The sequence below is a fragment of the Pseudorca crassidens genome, chromosome 15 (assembly GCF_039906515.1).
Source record: "Pseudorca crassidens isolate mPseCra1 chromosome 15, mPseCra1.hap1, whole genome shotgun sequence".
Classification (NCBI taxonomy): Eukaryota; Metazoa; Chordata; class Mammalia; order Artiodactyla; family Delphinidae; genus Pseudorca; species Pseudorca crassidens.
The window spans coordinates 67,906,756-67,931,075 of NC_090310.1; the positions used below are offsets into that span (position 1 = coordinate 67,906,756).

The 24,320-nt window shown below is 41.4% G+C and overlaps 1 protein-coding gene across 14 annotated transcripts in view; it reads left to right on the forward strand.

Annotated features, from left to right (window-relative positions):
• The window catches only part of RPRD1B (regulation of nuclear pre-mRNA domain containing 1B), a 77,355-nt gene that overhangs the window by 10,505 nt on the left and 42,530 nt on the right, over positions 1 to 24,320 (forward strand). For all 14 annotated transcript variants that reach the window (XR_010935266.1, XR_010935267.1, XR_010935274.1 and 11 more), the window contains exons 3-6: positions 3,143 to 3,276; positions 12,491 to 12,603; positions 14,161 to 14,287; positions 20,635 to 20,810. Coding sequence is in view for 3 of the 14 variants with exons in the window: in XM_067708109.1 (XP_067564210.1) it covers positions 3,143 to 3,276; positions 12,491 to 12,603; positions 14,161 to 14,287; positions 20,635 to 20,810 (550 nt within the window). In the remaining 11 variants the exon portion in view is untranslated. The remainder of the gene's footprint in view (positions 1 to 3,142; positions 3,277 to 12,490; positions 12,604 to 14,160; positions 14,288 to 20,634; positions 20,811 to 24,320) is intronic.

The following is a 24,320-nucleotide window of genomic DNA, read 5'->3' on the forward strand; positions in this document are numbered from 1 at the left end:
TAGCTCCTTGTGTCATAAAATGACTTTTTTGCTTTGGTTGTATCCAATTTCAGGTGCTAAAGTGACTTCCACTTCATTGGAGCTACTTAGGGCAAAACCACATCAGTAAAAAGATTTCTTGACTGTTGTGTCTATATCTTTAGACCTTAGTTGGCAAAACTTTGATTTACTGTAGTGCTCAAAGAATTAACCTATCATGGTTAATTATGTTCACTAATTAAAGTAGAGCACCCTTTTGGCTGTAGCGTTTAGTGGTGAAAGCCTTTTGAAAATCTTTTGGTTACAACAGGTTTGAGCATCATTATCCACTATACAGTAGTGTGACTGCAGCTGATTAAGACTATCAGTCTTAATCAAGCCCCAAATAGCCCCAGGAATGGTGGATGGTGGTTGGATGGGTGTTGTGCCCCTCCCAACCCTTTTAACTAAATCCTTGATAAGAATTTGTTTTCATGATTAGTTTCTCTTTTAAGAGAATTTGCAGAGAACAGATTTTATGTTAAAAGTACCGACCAGTTAAGTTCTGATTAGTTGTGATTTTGTTACAGTAGTTATAATGACTTTATTTTTCCAAAGCCTGCATTTCATCACATTAGGGACTTCCCATTGCCTTCAGGATAAAGGCCACATGTTTAGTATGGAATTTAAGGTCCTCTATAATCTAATTCCACTGTATCCCTCCAGATTCTTCTGCTGTTTCCACCCCCCCACCCCACCCCATATAGTACTTCAGCCACCAGAATTACTCAGAACCTTTTGCTCTTCACCTTGTTCTGTTTTGGGGATTCCATTCAAGCGAGAGGAGAAAGCATGAGCATAGGCACATGTAACAGTGGCAGCAAGTGCTGAGTAGAAAATACTTACCGTTGAGTGTTGCTAGAACATGAAGCCTCAGGTAGGGTGTGGAGAGGTGAGGGGCTGCTGGGTCAAGAATCTAGAGGTCAGGACCTAGGCCTTGTTCTTTGTATTCCAAGCACAGTATTTCAGAAACCTTAATGCGCAGATGAATGCTTAATTGATGTCTGACATGAATGACCTTGATGTGGTAAAATGGTGGTTGAAAGTTAACTAATTGTATGGCCTACTGAAACCTTTCTAACATTTTTCGGAAAAAACATTGCAATTAAATATTTACTGTGCTTGTTCTGGGGCATATAGCAGTGGGGGAAAAAGACAAATCCCTGCCCTTGTGGAAATCCCATTCAAATGGAAAGAGAGTATAAACAACAGGGAAACCATATATATAGCACATCAGAAGATAAATTGTGTGGAGAAAAATTAAGTAGGAGTAGGGAGTGTAATTTTAAGTCGGGAGATGAGAGGATTCACTGAAAAGGTGCTGTGTGAGTATACGCACCTGAAGGAGGAGAGCAAAGGAGCCTTGCCTGGCCTGAGCCTTGGTTCCAAGCTAAGTGCAAAGGTCCTACACTTTAATGGCAGGAGGGCCGGGGAGCTGTTGAGGAGGGAGGGGAGAGTGAGGATAGGTGAGGTCAGAGAAATAATGGGCTGGACTGAGAAGGGCTTTGTTGTAGGCTTCATTAGGACTTTCACTTTTATTCTGAGGGAGACCAGGAAGAACCAATGGAAGTTTTTAGCAAAGGAGCAACATGATCTACTTTAACACAACAGTTAGGATTGGATTTTTAAAACTTGAGAATAGATGGTTGGAGGACAGGGTGGAAGCAGGGAGACTAGTAATGAGGCTGTTGCAGTAATCAGACAAGAGATGATAGTGGCTTGGATCAGGCTGAGAGCAGAGAAAGAGGTGAGAAGTAATTTGTTTCTAGATATATTTTGAAGATGGAGTAGAGATGTTTTTATTATAAATATCAAGGTCATATCTTTAAGTTTTATAAATATCAGTGGAAATATTTTCCCCCTTTCCCCCTCACCCTGACCTCTGACTTAAAAAAGAAAAGCTTTACCAATAATTAATAATTAGTTTGTATGTATCCTGATTTAGTTAGTACTTTAACCCCCAATTTAGTGAAATTTGCCGCTAATAATTCATAAGTAATATAATCTGACCAGCTTAGGCCGAAAACTCAGCTCATCTTGAGTGTTAATATAAGTTTTAGAAAAGTGCTGTTAGGGCTGGGGGTGGGTGAAATTCCATCTGAGTTGAATTTTATATGGTTTCTTCTTGAGGTTCCTACTAAAGATATTGACTTAGATACTAAGATGTCAGGGTAACCCTTCTTGTTTATAGTTCCTCAGTGTAAGGTCATTGACATCTAGACAGTCTCACAGAACAGAACAATTCATAGTAACACAGTACATGGTGAGGGAATTTGTTTTCCTTTCGGAAAGTCTTCCGCATGCTTCCACTTGCCGTCTGACACTTTATGGTAAACAACTGCTTCACCCTGAGTGCGAGTTATGGTCATCTCACTGAAAAATAAGAGAGTGATATGTTTTAAGAGAGTAATACGTCAGGAAAAAAACTAGCTTCTTTCATTCAGATATAAATTACAAAGGACTATACTATGCTCGGTGTGTTCTAAGATTATCTGCTAGACATCTTTGTGTGAATCTGGAATACAGACCTAGCCTGGAATTAAAATAATTATGAAGTAGTTTAAAGTTGAGAGTCTTGACATGTATGTGTGTATGATTGTATTTATACATATTAGAGGTGTTGGTGTGTTAGCATTGATGAGTTATTATGAATTTCTTCCCCACTTTAAACATTTGGTTTTAATCATTGTTTTCCTGTCCTTAAACATTTTGGCCTGCTTTAATTTCCAGCAGCATATCTGGCACTAGATTTCAGTTAATGCCTTGTGAAAAGCAAGCCGTCACAATTGATATGATTGATTTTTGATAATTCTCTGTCAGTAAATATCAGCCTTTGGCTTTTTGCCCTATTTACCCCCATCTTTCAAAGAGGATAAAAGACACAGATTAATTCTGTAACATAATCCCTCTCTCTTCCCTACACACCACAGGAAGAATGTAGTTTCTGGTCAAGTTTTGAATATCCATTAAGTACAGTATGTACCTTACTCTTCCTTCTGTTTTTAAATATGTAAATCATTTAGTCAGTTGTTGGTTGTTTTTTTTTTTTTTTTAAAGTAAATCTGTCCTAATTAAAAGCAAAAAATCTTAAGCTTATATATATCTTTTCGTCTTTTCTGGGCAGAGAGGCAGATGAAGGCTGTAAAAAACCTTTAGAAAGATTGCTGAACATCTGGCAAGAAAGAAGTGTGTATGGCGGCGAGTTCATACAGCAGCTGAAGCTGTCTATGGAGGACTCCAAGAGCCCTCCCCCCAAAGGTAGAAACATCACCACATGTTTACAGCTCTTGGTCTTTGCCTACTTTCGAATCACATATGAAAAGCTGCAGTGGGGGTTGCTGTGAACCACCAGCGATTATATGATTCTTCAGAGAGAGATGATCATAAACGATGGTGAGAATTTATGTAGTGCTTGCAGTGTGTAAGCCTGGTTCTAGTATTCATGCTATTCATCATCTCATATCCTACCTTTTGATCTGTATTCTCCTTGGCACGCTTATGCCTTTCAGAGACTTTCCTTGCACAAGGGAAAGGAACAACAAAATTGTTCAGAGTTATAGCGAACTAGGAAGTACCCTGGGCTAGGATTTTGTCCGAGCCTTGCCGCTAACTGTTACAGGATCTTGGATAAGTCCTTCAGCCCTTATGGAACTTGGTTTCATTAAATATTGATGTGGTTTGGGGACATACTTTTGATGGCTGTCAGCTGCTGTCTAAAATTGGTTTTGGTCCTTATTGAACCCAGAATATTCTGAGGTAGTGTGTTCATGTATGTGTGTGAATTTTACCAAGTCCTTCTTAAAAGCTATGTTATTTTTTTCTTTTAAAGAGGAGTAAGATCAAACGTTATTTGATTCTTTGGCTTCCAGTTAGTTGTGGCTTAATTCTAGCTGGCATGACATGTTTCTAAGCTACAGATCTGATCTGACTGTACACATGCTCATTGCCTGGAAGATCAAGTCCAAATACTAACATAGTATTTAGGACCCTTTATAATGTGAACTACTCTACTTTTCCAGATTCTTCTCCCATTTTCTCACATATACCATATTCTTTGGCCATACCTAGCAATTTCCCCTCTGGATGCTCTGTTGGTACCCCTTCCTTTGCATCTGCTGTTACCTCTGCCTAAAATGTCCTTCTGCCCCTTTTGTGTGGTGAACTTATTCTTTAAGAATGCTACTCACATTCTGACATCTTTGCTAGCTTGTCTGGGCACATGTAACCAATTTCCTCCATCTTCCTCTGGGACTTTGTACATGCCTCTGCAATAGAACTTAACCACAATTAGCATATGTGATAATATCATTCATTCAGCAACTCTTTTTATTGTATACCTTTCATGATCTCTTCCAGGTCTGAGTTTATATGCGTTTTAAGGTGGAGTAACTTTCCTGTGAAACTAGAGGTTAGAGGCTTTCTAAGAATGACATAAGTGCTTTCAGTCTGCAGGTCATTGCTGTTTTACTTGGAATTGATAGAAAACAATTTCGGGATTGGATTGGATTCTGGCAGTGTTCGTGTTGTGTCCTTTGGAAGTATTCTACACAGTGTTGGGGAATTATCCAGCATTCTTTGCTCTCCTCTGACTTGAAGTCCATTGGTAAACAGTGCTGATTTTTTAAAAACACCTTTGGGCAAGTAGGAGAGCTCTGAAAGATGATGTTTGAAGCTAAGTGTTGAATTTCAATTAAACAAGCATTTGCCACACATATGCTTTGAGTAAACAGCTATGCTAGACAGTATAGGAAAGAGCAAGAGAGGAGTGAGAAATAGTTTTGCCCTCAGGGAGCAGTCAGACAAATTGGGGAATTTGTGGCAGTGCTAGATTTGAAAATAGCTCCATTGGGTTTCTGATTTTTTTTTTTTTTGAGTGTCTAGACATTAACAGCAATAGAGGCAGTATTCCTCTTATGTAGAGGATAATGCTGATATAAAGATAATTTCTCTTTCTCTAGTTTGTAAAGATGAAAACACATATCAAAAGGTTCCAATGTGTTTGTCTCAACTAACTCACTCTGTCTTCTCACTGTCTTTTTTGGACCTGAGTTATCAGAATATTTTTCACAATCCTTTCAAAATATTGATGAGTTTTCCAGAAGCTTATTTCCAAATTTAAATAGTCCTTTTATATTACAACCTTAATTCAAGGCTAATTCTTTGTCTTCAGACAACTTTACAGAGTTTACTTTTGGAATAAAAAATTTCCTGTGGAGCTGACATTTCTAATGTTGGAGAATGTGTGAGTTTAGGAATTTTGTTTTAGAACTGGAGTTTTCTTGAGTTTGTGTACCTGTAATTTAAAATCTGTGGGGTTTTTTCTTTGTTTTTTCAATCCCAGGTACAAGACCCAGTGATTCTAAAGTTGTCTCTGTATTCTTGGGAATACTCATGCTGTTGCTTGACTGAGTGGAACTTCATTATTTACTTCAGTCCCACGTAAATCACACGGTATCCTATAGTTGCAGGCTTTAGAAAGGAAAGGTAGATACAAAGGAAATAGCATTTATTGAGCACCTATTCAGCACCAGCCCCTCTGCTGGCTGCTTTTCATGTTAATTTATTTTAGATCCTTACAACTACTCTATGTACTAGGTATTATTTTCGTATTTCAGATGAAGATATTAAGACTCGCAAGGGTACAGTAATTTTGTCCAAGTAGATATAATTGATAAGTAGAGAATTCAAACCCAGGTCTATATAACTTAAAAGCCTATGTTCTTCACACCATAATTTTTCCTTGAAAGCACATGGATTCAGTAGACTTGAATGAGGGTATGAATTCATGAGTAGGTCACACAACTTTCCTGGACCTTAGTATAGTTAGTTTAGCTATTCAGAGCAACGGTTTGAAATCAGACTTCCAGAGTATGAATCCCAGCTCTGTCATTTCCAAGCTGTGTGACCTTGGGCATGGATTTGATCTCTCTGAGCCTCAGGTTCTCACTGTACAGTATGGCTATTATTATGGCTAGTAATAATACCTCATAGGATTGTGTGAGGATTACTTGAGATAATGAAGGTAAGATGTTATTAATGTGATCATATGACTTCTATTTGGTACCCCCTCCCAGTTCTAATATCTAATATTCTGAGTTTCGAAATACAAACCAATAGCAAAAGTAGGAGGAGTCATGTTAGTATGTTCAGTCCCCCAGATTTTGTGCAAGGCTGGCGAGCATGGTGGTTAAGAGCACAAGCTCTAGGCTCAGCTTACCAGGTTCAGGTCTGGACCTGGCCATTCAGTTCAGTGAGATGATATGGGTAGAGTGCTTTCAGAACTGTGCCTCAAGTGTCAGCCCTTTGTTGCATATCTTTTTCTCTCTACAAGTAAAGGTAAATGTGCTTTTTAAAGAAAACTCCCTTATTTTGCAGGGAGGGGACAAAGAATGAGGGAGCTCTTGGAAACAGTATTTCCTGATTCTTTTTTCATTATAAAAGTAATATAGAAATGGAAATAAAAACAAAAGTAAACAAATGGGACCTAATGAAACTTAAAAGCTTTTGCACAGCAAAGGAAAACATAAACAAGATGAAAAGACAACCTCAGAATGGGAGAAAATATTTGCAAATGAAGCAACTGATAAAAGGATTAATCTCCAAAATTTACAAGCAGCTCAATATCAAAAAAACAAACAACCCAATCCAAAAATGGGCAGAAGACCTAAACAGACATTTCTCCAAAGAAGATATACAGATTGCCAACAAACACATGAAAAGATGCTCAACATCACTAATCATTAGAGAAATGCAGATCAAAACTACAATGCGGTATCACCTCACACCGGTCAGAATGGCCATCATCAAAAAATCTACAAACAATAAATGCTGGAGAGGGTGTGGAGAAAAGGGAACCCTCTTGCACTGTTGGTGGGAATGTAAATTGATACAGCCACTATGGAGAACAGTGTGGAGGTTCCTTAAAAAACTAAAAATAGAACTACCATATGATCCAGCAATCCCACTGCTGGGCATATACCCTGAGAAAACCATAATTCAAAAAGAGTCATGTACCACAATGTTCCTTGCAGCTCTGTTGACAATAGCCAGGACATGGAAGCACCTAAGTGTCCATCAACAGATGAATGGATAAAAGAAGATGTGGCACATATATACAGTGGAATATTACTCAGCCATAAAAAGAAATGAAACTGAGTTGTTGTTGTTTTTTTTAAGATTTTCTTTTTTTTTTTTTAAATTAATTTATTTATTTTTGACTGTGTTGTGTCTTCGTTTCTGTGCTAAGGCTTTCTCTAGCTGCAGCAAGCAGGGACCACTCTTCATCGTGGTGCGCGGGCCTCTCACTGTCTCGGCCTCTGTTGTTGCAGAGCACAGGCTCCAGACGCGCAGGCTCAGTAATTGTGGCTCACGGGCCTAGTTTCTCTGCGGCATGTGGGGTCTTCCCAGACCAGGGCTCGAACCCGTGTCCCCTGCATTGGCAGGCAGACTCTCAACCACTGCGCCACTAGGGAAGCCCGAAACTGAGTTATTTGTAGTGAGGTGGATGGACCTAGAGACTTATACAGAGTGAAATAAGTCAGGAGGAGAAAAACAAATACCGCATGCTAACACATATATATGGAATCTTAAAAAAAAAAAAGTTTTTGAAGAACCTAGGGGCAGGACAGGAATAAAGACGCAGACATAGAGAATGGACTTGAGGACACAGGGAAGGGGGAGGGTAAGCTAGGACGAAGTGAGAGAGTGGCGTGGACTTATATATACTACCAAATGTAAAATAGATAGCTAGTGGGAAGCAGCTGCACAGCACAGGGAGATCAGCTCGGTGCTTTGTGACCACCTAGAGGGGTGGGATAAGGAGGGTGGGAGGGAGAAACAAGAGGGAGGGGATATGGGGATATATGTATATGTATGGCTGATTCATTTTGTTATAAAGCAGAAACTAACACACCATTGTAAAGCAATTATACTCCAATAAAGATGTTATAAAAAAAAGTAATATAAAATCTGTGGGGGGGAGTTTCCTTATTTTCTTTTTTCAATCCTAGAAATTTCAAGTGGATTATTTAGAAGATCCAGCTTTACGGATAGATGACTGCATTTTGTAATGTGATTTGGGATCCTTCAGGCTAACTTTTTGCCTTAAAATTAGTTTCACAGTCTGCCATAGTGTCTGAAATTCTATCACAGGTCTCTAAGAGGCATACCATAAACCCTTAAGTAACCAGATTACTTGAAGGTTAGCTAGTACAAGGCCCAGTGAAGACACAGGGATGTGTTGAAGGATAGAACAGAATGTGTGCAATAAGGACAGAAGGTTTTCGGTCCCTGTAGTGTTTGCCCTGCCTATAAACAGAGTGGTTGAGGAAGTGAAAAAAGGAGTGAGTGTAACACCTGTGGTCAGAGCCGAATTGATAGTGGAAGGTACCTGATGTGAAGTTCAGACACAGGAACAGGACTGGCAGATTTCCCGGGTCATTTTTTTTTGTTTGTTTGTTTTTGTTTTTTTTTTGCTGTACGCGGGCCTCTCACTGTTGTGGCCTCTCCCGTTGTGGAGAACAGGCTCCGGACGCGCAGGCTCAGCGGCCATGGCTCACGGGCCCAGCCGCTCCGCGGCATGTGGGATCTTCCCGGACCGGGGCACGAACCCGTGTCCCCTGCATCGGCAGGCAGACTCTCAACCACTGCGCCACCAGGGAAGCCCCCCGGGTCATTTTAATGGTTGTCCGACTTGATTGAGAATTCTGGGCCTTCTCGCTGCTAATTCTGTACACATGAGCAGGGGAGAGTCTGGTTTGTGTAAAGGGAAGCAGGGATAGTCATTTCCGGCACAGCACTAGGACCTTGCAGTCGCTATGCTTCCTCTGCCTTCAAGAAGTTTCAGACTCAGGTGTGTTGACACTTTCCTGGGTATAATAGCGATGTAAAGGAATAAGACACTTGCTGTTTCGATCAGAGAGGTAAGGCCTGTGCCTGCCAGTTGCCACGAAAGTGGCAAGGGCCCAGCGCTTTCAAAGAGAGGCCCCGATGCTGTGGGGGCTGGAGGGAGAGGATGACAGTCTGAAGGGAGTGCTCAGTGTGGTTCTGCCGTTACCATCACCAAGGAGACTTTGAACTTAGGTGGCCTTTTCAGGGTTTTGAGTAGAGGCATGATGGGGTGAGAGCTCAGCTCTAGGAAGATGGTATAGTCTAAGTTGCAAGAGTGACTAGAAGAGGCAGAGAGCCCAGATAGGACAGCGGTCTGGACAAGGCTTGCGAAAGGACAGGTGGCTGATAAGAGGCTTTGGGAAGCAGCAGAAAGAGGATGTAAGGAAGAATTCCTCACAATTGTGGAATCTGCCAGAAGTTGGGACTTTGGGAAAGATTCCACTGTTCTCCAAGGCATTGTACCTGGAAGATGGGGCCAGTGGCAGTGTTCATAATGGTAGTAGTTAGCTCAGGAAAGGAGCCTTGTGGGGGAAATGATGAATAATTTATTTCCAGTAGGTCCTCTAGTGGAGATACGAGAGAACTGGAAAAGTAGGATGATAACGGTTACCTCCTGTTATACCCTCTTCCATCAGGATGGCGAAGGACAGAAATGGCCCTAAAATTGTCATCAGTTTGATTTTGGTTTTGCATTGCTAGAAGTGAGTGGCAGCATGAAGTGGTAAAAAGAACTCCAGATTAGGAGACAGAAGCTTTTTGCTGTAGGACCCAGACTTAGACTAATGAGCTCTCTGGCTTTGGACACACCACAGCCGGTGGGCCTTGATATTCTCATGAAAAATGAGGTGGGGAGCAGTGGGGAAAGCAAATACATAGGTCTGCCTAAGGCCTTCCAGTGCCAAAATTCAGTGATTCTGAGTGTCCTGAGATGTTCAGTGATGTGTGGTTTTTATATATAATAATTTCTGGATGAGAGTTGGAAAACTGAAGGATTCAAGTTTTATATTTTTTTCTACCTTCTTTAGTGTTTAACAATTATTTATTGAGCATTCTTCTAGGTGTTTGGAAGTGAACAGAACAATACTGTAAATTTTTTTTTTTTGCTCTTATGCTTACATTCTCTAGTGGCTACTCATCAAACATGGCCACTTTGATGCTGTAATGGCTAAATGTTTACACAAGTCATACCACACACTACACATTAATTAGGCAGCCACTGTGTGCAAAGTACTGTTAGATATTTCATATGCAGATTATATCCCTATAGATTTTCTGTTTGAAAAATAACAGCCATCCTTGCTTTGCATAGGAGTGCAGGACTGTAAAAATGACCATTCAAGCTGAAACCGTACAGAGTGATCTTAATAATCAATGGGAAAAATTACAATTATTCTGTGACTTAAAATTTTTTATCGAAGAATTAAAAACTCACTGTTGATTACAATTGTATAGGAAAACAAAAAAATAGTAAAATTAAGACTTATTTAGCACGCTGTAACATAAATTAGAAACACTGTGAGTTAAAGTGTTTATTTCTCTGTAACAAACTTACTAAGAGCGGTTTGAACAAAGCTTGTTGCATCTTTTCCATCTTTGTCATACTCCTTCCTAAATGTGGATCAGCTTCCAACATTCTATCCTTTGTGCTTTCAGTGTTGTGAAGTGTATCAGAGTTCCTTTAAAGTGAAGTTTTTTGTCAGCATCACTTCCTCTGGGACATTGTCATCCTTTTCATCACAGCCACATTCTTCAGTTATGTTGATGAGTTGACCTTCACTAAATTCCTCTGGCTGCGAATCCAGCGTCTCCAGAAGAGCACGGCAGTGCCGGCATCCCCACAGCCAGCTGTTTCTTCTACAGCCCCATTTGTGTTCCACGCAAACTTCATTTCCAGCGTTAACTTTCGTCTTAGTTTCTTTGCTGCTCTTTCATCTTTGTCAGTCAGTTCCCTGTTTTGATTATTTATTTTTATAAAATGTCACGTGGATTTTGTCACTGGGAGACTAACAACACAACTAAACACTTTGTTGTCTGTGTGTGAACTGAATAACGGAGGTGCAGTAACCAATTACTGACCTTGGGAGAAGTGATGCAGTCACTAATCATGATGCATTTCTATTATTTATGTGATGATTTGTGGACTAAAGTTAGCAGCGAGGGTTTGTTGTTTATGCAATTACACAGAGTAAATATGCCATGGTAACTGAAATTTGAACTCTGTTGTTGGGGGAATAGTGTCATTTAACCAAACTGTGGTAATAAATCTGTGCATAATAGAACAGTGCAAAGACAGGACTGCCGGTAATGCAAATGCTGCTGTTCCTCTTCGTTAGTAGAACAAACAAAAACATTAAGAAAAAATAAAATCCACAATATTGACTTGACTTTCACGTCAAACATAGCCTGGTCAGTTAATATGTAAGGTAGAGAACAGGAACTACATCCTGGGTTCCAGAAGAAAATGTTGAATCAAGCAGGAAGTGTACATGATTCTGTTTATATCTCACAGAGTTCTGAGGCAGGTGCATGGTGACCCTCATTTGACAGATGAGGTGGAAATTGTGTGATGCTAAGTAAGTTGAATTCAGTGGAAAGAGCGCAGATTTTGAAATCATACCATTACATGAGTTATTTAGCCTCTCTGGGTCTTCATTTTCTCATCTCTAAAGTGGAGATACTATTGTACATCTTAGAATTGTTGGAGGGATCAAATGTAAAGAAGCTATTGCAGTGCCTGGCACATGTTAGGCATCCAATAGTTTCTTTACTTTCCAAACCTGAATTTCTCATTTAGATTTATGTCCCTCAGTTGTTTGGCATTTATTTTGTATTGTCCAATTTAATGCAAAAGGAATGATTTTGGAGTTAACACATCTGTCGTAACAATTTAAAAGCACGTGGTACGGATAATAAAAAAATGTAACCTGCTAGCCTCAGAAGTGGTTAATTTTAAAATGGTGACTTATGTAATTTCTCTCAGTAATATGTCATAATGCTCAGGAATGGTTATTTTAAATTTTAAGGTATAACTAGGTTTGTTTTGTTCTTAAAGGGATAGTTTAAAGGATGTTTGTTTTTAGAGCTTTTGACACAGTTTTATTGCTGGGTCTCTCTACTACTTATTTTCTGAAGTGACCCTGGAAAGCGTAAAGTATCTCATTTTGTACACGGTATATTCCCTACAGACCCTTGCACACAACAGCTTGCTTCATTACACGTTACATTTTCTGATGAGGTTTCTTACCTTTTTACTTCTCCTGTTAACTTTTTTTTTTTTTAAGATAATGACGTTTTTAATGAAATGTGTTAGTTTGGTAAATTTCACTTTTAGATGCTTTTTTTCAGTAGTATTTTTCCAGTGAGTCAATCTGAGATGACAGACTGAGGCCATTTTGACTCTTTTCAGTAATGTAGAGAATGACCACCAATTGAAGATAAGTGGCTTAAAGGTTAATGTTAAGCCATCTCTGGAAGTGTACACCCCTTCTACCCTTTCTTACTTGCAACCCATTGTGCATAGCATTTGACTCTTACCTGTACAGGCTGTGGTGATGCAAATTTGTCACTTTTTTCTTTCCTCTAGCAACAGAGGAGAAGAAATCTCTAAAGCGAACTTTTCAGCAAATACAAGAGGAGGAGGATGACGACTACCCTGGAAGCTACTCTCCCCAAGATCCTTCTGCAGGACCCCTCTTGGTATGTCTTGACCCCCAGAGAGTAGGGCAGAGCGGCTTGAAGTGACCTCTAGTTGAAGATTCTGGCCACAGGGTGGCGCCAGTGACCAATAGTATGGAATCACCAGAGGGCAGCTCTTGGCACTGGGTGCAAGATCCACCTAATGAAGCTTGCCAGACAGCAGGCTTGATTTTGTCTCTGCACGCCCTGAATCTGGGATGGACTTGTAAGAGTACTTGGATTTGGGTTTTTTCACTCCTAGAAATTGAAACTATTCTTTAAAAAAATAGACTTTTGTAAAGGGGTAATGTTACAAAGGCATTCAAAAGTCCTCTACCATCGCTTGTCTCCAATAGCATGGCTGTTTCTTATAAGTAAACAACATATTAGTTTCTAAGGACAGTCTGTGTAGCAGTAGCAAATTTACTACACTATAACCTATTTAAATATTAAAACAGGGAGCTAGCACTTATTGAGTTTTTAGCCGTGTATCTGCATTGTTTGACCCTTTGTGTAAGTTAGTTCATGAACTCTGTGTGGTTGGTTTTAGCTGTTTGTTTATGTAGTTATTCATTTACAGTCAAAGGAAGTGAGGCTCAAGGAGACAGATTAAGTAACTTGCCCAGTGTTCTAATTGAATCTGGGTCTGACTGACTGCAGAGCCCATGCTCTTTTCACTGAGTTGCACTGCCTCTCATTTTGCCTAAAACAGCTTTATTTTATTACACGTGGGAGTGTTTAAGGCTTGTGTAAATAGGAAGCATGTCTGATCTGTGTTACGTTAAAATGTTGAATTAGTCCGGGGGGTCAAATGAAAGCAGTGTTAGGCCATATATCTTTGCATTTAAAAACTTTCAAGAGAACAGCCTGAATTACCAACTTTCAGGATAACGTGACTACCATCTACATGGTAGCCTTAGGGTCATTATGGACTAGCTAACCTGTCAGCACCGTGTGTTTCCTGACAATTAAAAAAAACCCTTTCTGGTATTTACAGAAGATGCATTCTTGGTTTGCTCTTCTTGCTTTTCTTCCCTCTTTGTTTGTAACTAATGAGCTTGACACAGTTAATTTTGGGAGTGACTGCCCAAATCAAAAATGTCATCTTTGTGATATTCATTTTGTAGTGCAAATTCAAGAAAGAATTGAAGTTGGTAGTGTCATTTCATTTAATCAGTCAACACACAAATTGCTAAGCATTTGACATGTATACTTTTATTCTAAACTGGAGGCCATTCTGTACCAGCGATCATGCATCCTTTGAAACTAAACAGTATGAACCAGACTCCATTTTCTTAAGTTGCCAAAAACATGTTCTTTAAAAAAATTCTTTTTCACAGTTATGTAGAATTTCTTTTGTGTTCTACCATGGACTTAGAAAAATTATGTACATTCTCTTAGAATTTGTATCATTGACTTCAGTATACACTCTGGGATAAGAGCAATGATTTTTTTAGACGTCAGGGATGATCATATTTAGAATTTGCCTCCACCTTGTTTAACTCCAGCTAAGTTTCTTTACACCCCATATCCCCATATGTCTTAATGGATAGTGTTGTTTGTGTTTTCATTGTACAGACTGAGGAACTAATCAAAGCTTTGCAGGACCTGGAAAATGCTGCATCAGGGGATGCTACTGTCCGACAGAAAATTGCTTCTTTACCCCAGGAAGTGCAAGATGTTTCTCTTTTGGAAAAAATAACAGGTGAGAAGGTAGTTTGGGTGAAAGATGAGGGGAGAGAGACATATCTCCAATGCATCAAACCCCAGGACATGCTTATGTCTGCAAATACAGACCTTCCACATGGTGTTGGGTTCTCTGTCATCTTGGGATTTGCAAACATAACTCACATGCTGAACAAAGAAGCTGCTGGAATAGTCCGAGCTTGAATAGTGACTCTAGGAATTATTTCAGAAATGCTAGCATGCTACAGCCTGTGGTACTCAGTACAAGTAAGGTCTTTTGAAACCACAGTGCAAATTATGTGTGCGGGGGGCAGACGGGGGGAAGGCATTAAACTCATGACCCTTTCCAAAAAAAAAAAAATTGTGATTCAGTGCTGTGACTTCTACATTGTCCACTGACATACCCCACAGGTGATAGTGCCTTCAGTGCCAAGAACTCCAGGTTTGTATTGTTAGTCATGTCATTTTGCCCTCTTGATGATCACCCCCAATTAAACAGGGAGGGGCAGTTGGCATTTTCCCGCTTTATGCGTGGGCTGTTGAGAGGAAGGAGTGAAGTGCGAACTCATGTAGAGTATGCTCTGCGCCAGGTGCTTCTGCCAGCCTAGGCTGCAGAGCCTGTGTTCTTCCCGTTACAAAAGCTCGAACCTTTTGTTCCACTCTCGTCCGAGGGCCACCATTTTCTCCTTCCAGTCCCTTACCTTGGCTGCTTCACTCATTTCCTCCATATCCATTTAAAGGAAATCAAGGTTACTCATGAAATACTCCTTCACTCAACAGACATTTGAGGCACCCCATGTGGCATCTGCTCTAGGGGCCACACCCACATCCCATCACAGGTTAAGTGCCCCAAAGGAAAGGAAAGCCAGAGGTGTGGGGGTGGAGGCGCTGTTCCAAAAGTGCCCAGGGAGGTCTTCCTGATGAGATGGGCTTTGATCAGAGCACCCCCCCCCCGCCCCCGGCCCCATGAAGAAGCAAGCTGTGAGGAGACCTAAGGGAAGGCAGTGCCCCCCAGGTGGAGGGAGCGGTACCCGGCAAGACCTTCAGGCAGGAGTGTGCTTAGTTGGAGAAGACGACACGGAGGCCTCTTGGGCTTGCTCTCTCTACTGCCACCATCCCTCACCCCAACAATTAAACCCACTGGATTTAACAGCCTGTTGATGCCACAGTCTGTCAATCTTTCCACCTTTTCCCAGCCTTTACTCCCCTTATGGCCTCGTTTTCTTCATTACTCAGCTTGGAGTTGTTACACTTAGAGTCTTTATAATCACTCTCTCACACACACCCTCAGTCCCTTTTGCTCTTTTTTCCCTTCACTCTAGTCTCGTGGCAAAACCCCAACTTTTCTCCTGGTTAAATCCAACTTTGTTGTTGTTATAAGGACCACCTCATTTATTCTTACTGTCAGAATCACAATCTGCAAAATTGGAAGCAAATTAATATAAAACTAGCAGTGTATATAATTTCATTTGTTTTCACTGACTTAAAGGATTTATATGGCTTTTAAAAATTATTTATTTATTTTGATTTTTAATTATGGTGAACTACATCTAACAAAATTCACCGTCTTAACCATTCTTAAGTGTGCCACTCAGAAGTGTTAAGTACATTCACGTTGTGCAACCAATTTCAAGAACTCTCTTCATCTTGCAGAACTGAATCTCTATACCATTAAATAACAACTCATTTCCCCCACCCCAGCTCCTGGCGGTCACCGTTCAGAACTGAATGTGGCTGGGCAAAACAAATAAACACTGGCTCACTTCTCTTCCTATTTCTGTGGATGAGCATGCTGTTTTCTAAAGCAGCCCCTCTGCCTGTTAGACCTATTCCTTCTCACCTACTCAAGAACACTGCTCCAACAATTCTCCCCTTTTCTCCTGCATCTCCAGTTTTTTTTTCCCCTTTACTGGATCATTCTCCATAGCATAAAAACGTGTATTTTTTTCCCCATTTGGAAAAATTTTTTTCTTGACCCATATCTTCCTCCAGCTACCATCTCATTTCTCTGTTCTTTATAGCAAAACATTCTAATATAGATCGCCAGTGCTCACCTGTCTCCATCCGTGCCCCGTACCCCGCCCGCCTGCCCGTTTTCTTTTGGTTCCACATCACTGACTCTGCTCTTATTAGTGTTGCTGGTGACTTCCATATTGCTGAAATTCAGTGGTGAATTTTTTGCCCAGTCTTAACTTGATCTCAGTAACATTTGGCCCAGTTGATCATTTCTTCTTCCTGAAAATACTTTCTCACTTGGTGTGGTAGACAGAATAATGATCCGCCAAAATGTCCATGTCCTAATCCTCAGAACCTGTGAATATATTATCTTATATAGGAAAAGGGACTTTGTGGTTGTGACTGAGTTAAGGATCTTGAGGTGGAGAGATTATCCTGGCTTAGTCAAGTGGGCCCGGTCCTTATAAGAGGGAGGTAGGAGGGCAAGAGTCAGAGGAGCTGTGACTGTGGAAGCAGAAGTTAGAGAGATGCATTTTGAAGATGGAGGAAGGGGCCATGATAATGAATATTAAGACAATCCATTTATGTTGTTTTAAGCCACCAGGTTTGTGGTGAGATGTTAGAGCAGCAGGAGGAAGCTGGGACTGCATATTCTCCTAGCATTCCTCCCCTCTCTCTGATTGTGTCTTTTCAGTCTCCTTTGCTGGTTTCTTCCCTTCTCCTTCACCTCTTAATTTTGAGTAATTAGCCCTCTTTCCTAATTAGTTTCACTGACAGTTCCTCTCATTCTGTTCGATGACTTTAAATAACAATTTTTATGCTAATGATCCCCTAATTTATATCTCTAGTGTTGACCTGTCCCTTGAACTTGAGACCCATATATCCAGCCTCCTGCTCAGTGTTACTATTTGGATAGCTCGAAAGACATTTCAGATTTGACCTGTCCGAAACCAAACTTTTCATCTTCCCTCCAAAATTTCTCTCACGGTCTTTTCCATCTCAGTAGATGACCCCCTCATAATTCCTGTTGATCTGGGCTACAACTTGTATCTGACACCTTGTTACCACCTCCACTGCTGCCACCTGGTGAGAGTCACCACCTTCACTTGAATTATCACAGTACCCTCCTATCTGCTCTCCCTGCTGCCTGCTTGTCCCCCAGTCATCTTTCTGTCGTCAACATAGTAACCAGAGTGATCTGCTAAAATGGAAGTTGGATCGTGTCCCCCCTCTGCTCAGAACACTCTAGTCATATGGGTTCCTTGCTAGGCACTTTCCCCTCCAAAGGCCTTTGTACTTGGCTGTTTCCTCTGCCTGGAATGATCTTCCCCAGATAGTCACATGGCTTGTTCTCTCACTACCTCCAGCCCTTGGTTTCTGTATCACCTCAGTGAAGCCTACCCTGGCTACCTTTTTTCTTTTTTTTTCCTTTGGCTGCATTGGGTCTTTGTTGCTGTGCACAGGCTTTCTCTAGTTGCAGCAAGTGGGGGCTACTCTTCGTTGTAGTGTGCGGGCTTCCGTTGCGGTGGCTTCTCTTGTTGCGGAGCTCAGGCTCTAGGCGCGCGGTCTTCAGTAGTTGCAGCATGCGGGCTCAGTAGTTGTGGCACGTGAGCCCTAGAGCACACGGGCTTCAGTAGTTGCAGTGGGTGGGTTCAGTAGTTGCAGTGTACGGGCTTCAGTAGTTGTGGCGTGCAGGCTCAGTAGTTGTGGCTCACAGGCTCTAGAGCTCAGGCTCAGTAGTTGCCGTGCCCGGGCTTAGTTGCTCCGTGGCATGTGGGATCGTCCCGGACCAGGGGTCAAACCCGTGTCCCCTGCATTGGCAGGCGGATTCTTTTTTTTTTTTTTTTTTTTTTTTGTGGTACATGGGCCTCTCACCGTTGTGGCCTCTCCCGCCGCGGAGCACAGGCTCCGGACACGCAGGCTCAGCGGCCATGGCTCACGGGCCCAGCCGCTCCGCAGCATGTGGGATCTTCCTGGACCGGAGCACGAACCCACGTGGCAGGCGGATTCTTAACCACTGCGCCACCAGGGAAGTCCCTGGCTACCTTATTTAAAATTGCCTTCTTCCCTCTGAATGCCCCATTTTTCCTCCTTTGCCTTATTTTTCTGTAGAGTTCTTATCTTCAGCTGGTGAATAACTAAAATATAGTGTATTACTTATTTCTCTTCCTCCCTGAGATTGTAAACTTGCAGGCAGAGAGTTTTTGTCCTTTGTGTTACCTTTTGACTCAGAGCCTAGAACAGTGTTGGACACACAATAGGAGCCCACATGTTCGTGAGGCTAATTGGAAGATTTGGAGTGTAAAATTTGATTGGAGTGAGTTTAGTGACAGCAGTAGGGGAGGAGGTGGGTACCAGGAGGATAGACAGCTCTCTTGAGAAGTTCTGCTTTAAGAGGATCAGGGATGTGGAGCAATAGCTAGAGAGTGACACACAGAAGATAGAGCAGCGTGTGTGTGTGCTGGTGGGGTGCTTCTGGAGGGAGAGAAGTTGATGAGGCATGGGGAAACGCAGGGGACAGACCCAGAAACTTGAGTCTTGGAGTAAGCAGGAGGGGGTGGGATGCCCACGCGCAAGTGAAGGGCTGGCCAAAAGAGGCACACAGCCCTCGTCTGTGTGGCTGGGAGGGTAGACAGAGCATGTGAGGACAGCCACAGGTAAGTTCTTCGAAGTGAGCATCTCGCTGCTACGTTTTGGCTGCATATTCTTCTATAGCTCATAAAACTATTGCAGCTTCTTTTTCTGGTTTGTAATTATTTGTGTGAATGAATTATTTCCTTTGTACACTTCTTGGAGTGTAAAAGAATTGGTTTTGTTTATTTATTTTAATCTCAAAAATTAGTGTTTTCCTTGCCATTTTCTGCCACAGGCACTTACACATTTTATTGAATTAACCATTACAAACAATAGCTAAGCAGTGACAAAGCTAAAGCAGCCCACCCGCCCCAGCAGCTCAGTCCCAGGCCGCACCGCCAGTCTAGAAGAGTAAGTGTCCCATCTGCTCCACCCTCCACGGCTGACGATGTCTCTTTCCTTTGTGTTCTCTTTGGCTCAGTGCTCCTCCACCAAGAACATCCTGTTGTTTCCCTGCCCCCAAGGAGCATAGAAGTACCTGATCTTTGACATCAGGCCTAATTTGGAATCCCTCAACAGTCCATCTTCCAGTATTCACGTAGAGAAGGCATCTAAAAGTCAGGCAGACTGTTTGCCAGAGAAACTGTGTTGGAATTCTTAAATCCCGGTTAACGTATGACAGTGCTGAGGTCTCTCACCTTGTCGACCTGTATTCATAGGAAGCACTGGATCTGTTTCACTGTGTAACTCACTTTGAGTTTGTCCCATGGAACTACTGGAATCTCTAGTGCTTTGTTTCAAAGCACCGATCTCTCTCGATCCTTTAAGGCCTTTTTAAAATGAGGTATACCTGCTTAAAAATTTTAATCTCACCATAACCACACGTAATTAATTACATCACTTCTTTGAAATACAAATAGTCCTTTGTCTTTTCTTATTTCCTAATGTTGAGCCTTGTTCACCCCTTCTTTCCAAGGATACCCTTTCTTTGATTCTTCTGCACAGTTTTTTCCCCAAACAATGAGTTGCAACCCATTAATTGGACCTGAAATCAGTCTGGTAGATAATGACCAACATTTTTTTTTTTTATGGGTTAGAAGATAGAACACCTTGCACATACTAAGGAAAGTATTGTTTTATGAAACTTCTGTTTCTTTTATTTTTGTGTATTTATATAAAGTATTTCTCAGCGTGGGTCGCATTTGAAAGCTTCTTATCAGACCCTATATTTTGTTAAATAGAAGAAGAGGTTTAAGGCTTACATAGTTTAAGAAGTAGAATCCTATAGGTCCATTTTATAGATGTGGTTTTGAGTCTCAGCTCCTCAGCAAAGAACCTGCTACTGAACCTGTCACTTTTGTTAAGTCTTAGTTTCCACACCCAAGAAATGAGTGCTTGCTTTTGTATTTCAGAGGGATATACAAAGAATATTTAATGAAATAATATGAATGAAAGCACCTTTGAAATTCTCAGAGGCAGGGAAATATTATTTCACAAATGACCTTAAATATCTCTTTCTGTTTATTTGTAGAGCTTTTGTTGCTATAGATATTTATATTTATTCATTTTTTGGTAGAAGCATTTAGAAATCATTTACCAGATTCCCCTCTTTGTACAATTGCCTCACTTCAGGTAATTCAGAAATGTCCCATCTTGTTGACAGGAGTGAGTACCTTTGGATTTCTCTGTCAGCCAGTCCATTGTTTGTCTACAGGTTCTGGCCTGTTCTTGGACTTGAATGTTAGGGGAGAAACTAACCTCCCCCAGAAATGTTTGCAATTATGCCTGTGTCATTGTATATTGTCTCTCTTTTTTTTTGGTCTCATTTGTACTTAGACAAAGAGGCAGCTGAACGTCTTTCAAAAACAGTAGATGAAGCATGTCTGTTATTAGCCGAATATAACGGGCGCCTGGCGGCAGAACTGGAAGACCGACGCCAGCTGGCTCGGATGTTGGTGGAGTACACCCAGAACCAGAAAGATGTTTTGTCAGAAAAGGAGAAAAAACTAGAAGTGAGTACATTGCAAGGCAGACCCAAACTTCCCAAGTTTCCCTTCCTGCAACCCACATTAGGAGGTTTTTATTATGCCTTAAATAACACGTTTTTTTTTCTTTTTAAAAAAATTCATGAGATGAGAACATCCATCAGATTTTTTTTTAATTAATTAATTTATTTATTTTTGACTGCGTTGCATCTTCATTGCTGCGCGCTGGCTTTCTCTAGTTGGCGGCGAGCGGGGGCCACTCTTCATTGTAGTGCGCGGACTTCTCATTGCGGTGGCTTCTCTTGTTGTGGAGCACAGGCTTTAGGCACGCGGGCTTCAGTAGTTGTGGCTCGCGGGCTCTAGAGCGCAGGCTCAGTAGTTGTGGCACACGGGCTTAGCTGCTCCTTATCAGATATTGTAATTATCTGAACCTAGTTAAAAATCAAAGTCATGTTTTTATATGTCCAGGAAAGAACAAATGGAAATGCAGAAAACAAACAATGAAGCCTTAAATAACAGCATTTAGGGTACTACTGTTGCTTTAGTTTGAACTCATATTAAAAAAACACAACTGTAGGGCTTCCCCGGTGGTGCAGTGGTTAAGAATCTGCCTGCCAGTGCAGGGGACACGGGTTCGAGCCCTGGTCCAGAAAGATACCACATGCCGCAGAGCAACTAAGCCTGTGCTCCAAAACTACTGAGCCTGTACTCTAGAGCCCGCGAGCCACAACTACCGAAGCTTGCGCACCTAAGAGCAGGTGCTCTGCAACAAGGGAAGCCACCGCAATGAGAAGCCCACGCACCGCAACGAAGAGTAGCCCCCGCTCGCCACAACTAGAGAAAGCCCGTACTCAGCAACAAAGGTCCAACGCAGCCAAAAAAAGCCCAAAACGTATATTGAGGTACAGGAAGAATAGGCATTCAGCAAAACCAAAGAATGTTTGTTTGGTAATATTTGGGAAATGCTTGAAATTTTTTTTCTTTTGGGTTATACTGAGATTTATTTCCAACTTGTATCCTTGCTGAGGCCAATAAGTAGTGTGCCTCTAAGCTCTGTCTGCAGTCTGTTCTAAAATTCCACGTAAACATAGTGATGTTTATGGAGCCCAGTTCTCGTACTGTTGAGAAGGAACTAATTTCTACCCTGAGCTGACATTGTCTGAGTGCCCTTGGAGAGGGCCTTCAGAACTAGTTTCTCTAGTTTGCGTTTGTCTGGCTTCTTAATTAAATACATTGTGGCTTATCCTCAGTCCTTTGAGATAACTGAACCGGCAGTGTGGACATTTGGGAACTTTGGCTTGCTTCCAGCTGCTACGCTTCCTTTTCAGGAGTGTCTGCCCTTCTTTTTCTCAAAGAGACGTGGAGAAGAGTTGCAGCCAGTGGTTTGGGAAGGGAAGACAGTTTTGAGTTGGAGAATCAGTCGCTTACTACAAGAAACAGAGTAGATTGGGGAGGGAGGGGATGGTCCCCCTCCCCCAGCCCTGTACTTAAAGAAACACATTCTCTGGCACAGAGGGAGGGAAAAGTGAGCTAGCCCTGTGGCTGACATGGTTGTGTTTGCCTTTCAACACAGTCACCTGACTTGTGCGGGGAAACGAAGGATGGACGCTGTTTACCATGTTGTTACCTGCAATGACTACAGGAGCTGTGATGGGTAGTAGTGGTGGAAATTTCATATTCCTAGCCAGCTTGAAAGTGGAAGATGGGAAACGGCTATAAAAATAGTATGGCTTAGATTTAGAAATCAACACTGACCAGAAATCCTAAAGGGAGTTTGACAGGCAGTACCAGACGGTCATTTATCTGAAATGCTCATCTTTCACTGAGGAAGCATTTTCAGCACTGTGCCCTGGGACTAATGAGAGAGTGTAATTAATGATTCTGGTTGTAAGTCACCATGCCATCTGTTGAACTGCCCCTTGGCAACACATTAAGGGCTTTCTCTGATCTGTCAGACATTGATTATCATGAGCAGCTGCTGTTGGGTGGAACATGGCACGCTACCATAGAGGACAGAGTCTTTGAGAAGGAGATTGGGTTGGTAGCGTGAATTAACTCTTTGTACGTCTCCCTTCCTCATAGTTGCACTTTCCTCCCTATATTTCTTGGGGGATCATTCTGGTTTCTGTAGAACCAGTGGTTTGCTAGATGCCACAAGAGGTCATTAAGGCAGAGAGATGGATCAGAGATTTGAGTGTGTTTTGTTGCTTTCCAGCCCAAATTTCTTTACTCATCTGGGCATTGGAATTCCATTGCTTTAAGAATCAGAACAGGTATGTCCCACCACTGGAAAGTACAGATTCTGAACTGCCAGTTCTTATTCCAAACCATGTCTCTCAGCCACATGAGCAAAACTATTCATCATAAAAGTGGAGCTAAATTTGCTACATTTAAAAAAATAAACTATTAGGTATAACATAAGATGTTGAAAGATGGTTTTAGTTCTTTCTTTATCCATGTTTGCTAAAAATATGAACAGTTTACTCCCTAGAATCTGAGATTTTTCTCTCATATCCCATAATAGACTGGTCTTAATTCCATTATATCCTTACAGTGATGATAAAACTTGCTAAGTATGTGCCACTTGAAAGATGCATTATTACTATGAATTCTTATAAATCTTCCAAAAGTCTCTTACTGATGAGGACAGTAAATAAAGTTACCTACCTTTTCAACATTTTTTTTTTTTAATACTGCCAATACTTGTTTTAAAACTGCCACATGATGAAGTCTGCTTTTATTTTTTTCTTTTGTTTTGTTTTGTTTTGTTTTTGCGGTACGCGGGCCTCTCACTGTTGTGGCCTCTCCCATTGCGGAGCACAGGCTCCGGGCGCGCAGGCTCAGCGGCCATGGCTCATGCGCCCAGCCGCTCTGCAACATGTGGGATCTTCCCGGACTGGGGCACGAACCCATGTCCCCTGCATCGGCAGGTGGACTCTCAACCACTGCGCCACCAGGGAAGCCCTGCTTTTATTTTTTAATCTTTTCATTGCTGTCGGTGTAGAATATGGAATTCTTAGAACTCTAGAAATGTAATTATTTGCTTGAGGGTCTTTTCTTCCCAAAGTTCTAATTTGTTAACACGTAAGGTTTTTTTTTTCCTTCAAGTTTATATCTTCCTTACGTAATAATCATACCTTTTTATTCTTTCACTTGAGAATTTTATGTTAGATTTCTCAGTGGCTTCTAAAGTTTGGGATAGGGAATATAATGATTCAGAGCCTAGGATGATTCAGACCCTGGGATGTAGAAGACAGAGTTATGGCTCACAGAGAGATTGTGTTTCTGCCCTCAAGGAAATCATATTCTTGAGTAAACAGCATCGGTGAACATAAAACCAAACTGAGGGATTGTATATAATATAGATCAAGGAGACAACTGGCAATTGTGATTGTGGTTTAAGGTTAAGTCCAAACTTCCTCGCAGGCACTAAAGCCTTTTCTTAAAAGGAAGTAGCAGTTGAAGAAGGGAAATATATTTATAAATGGAGAACAGCCAGGCTGGAGCAGACAGATTTATGAAAGGAGGCAAAGACAG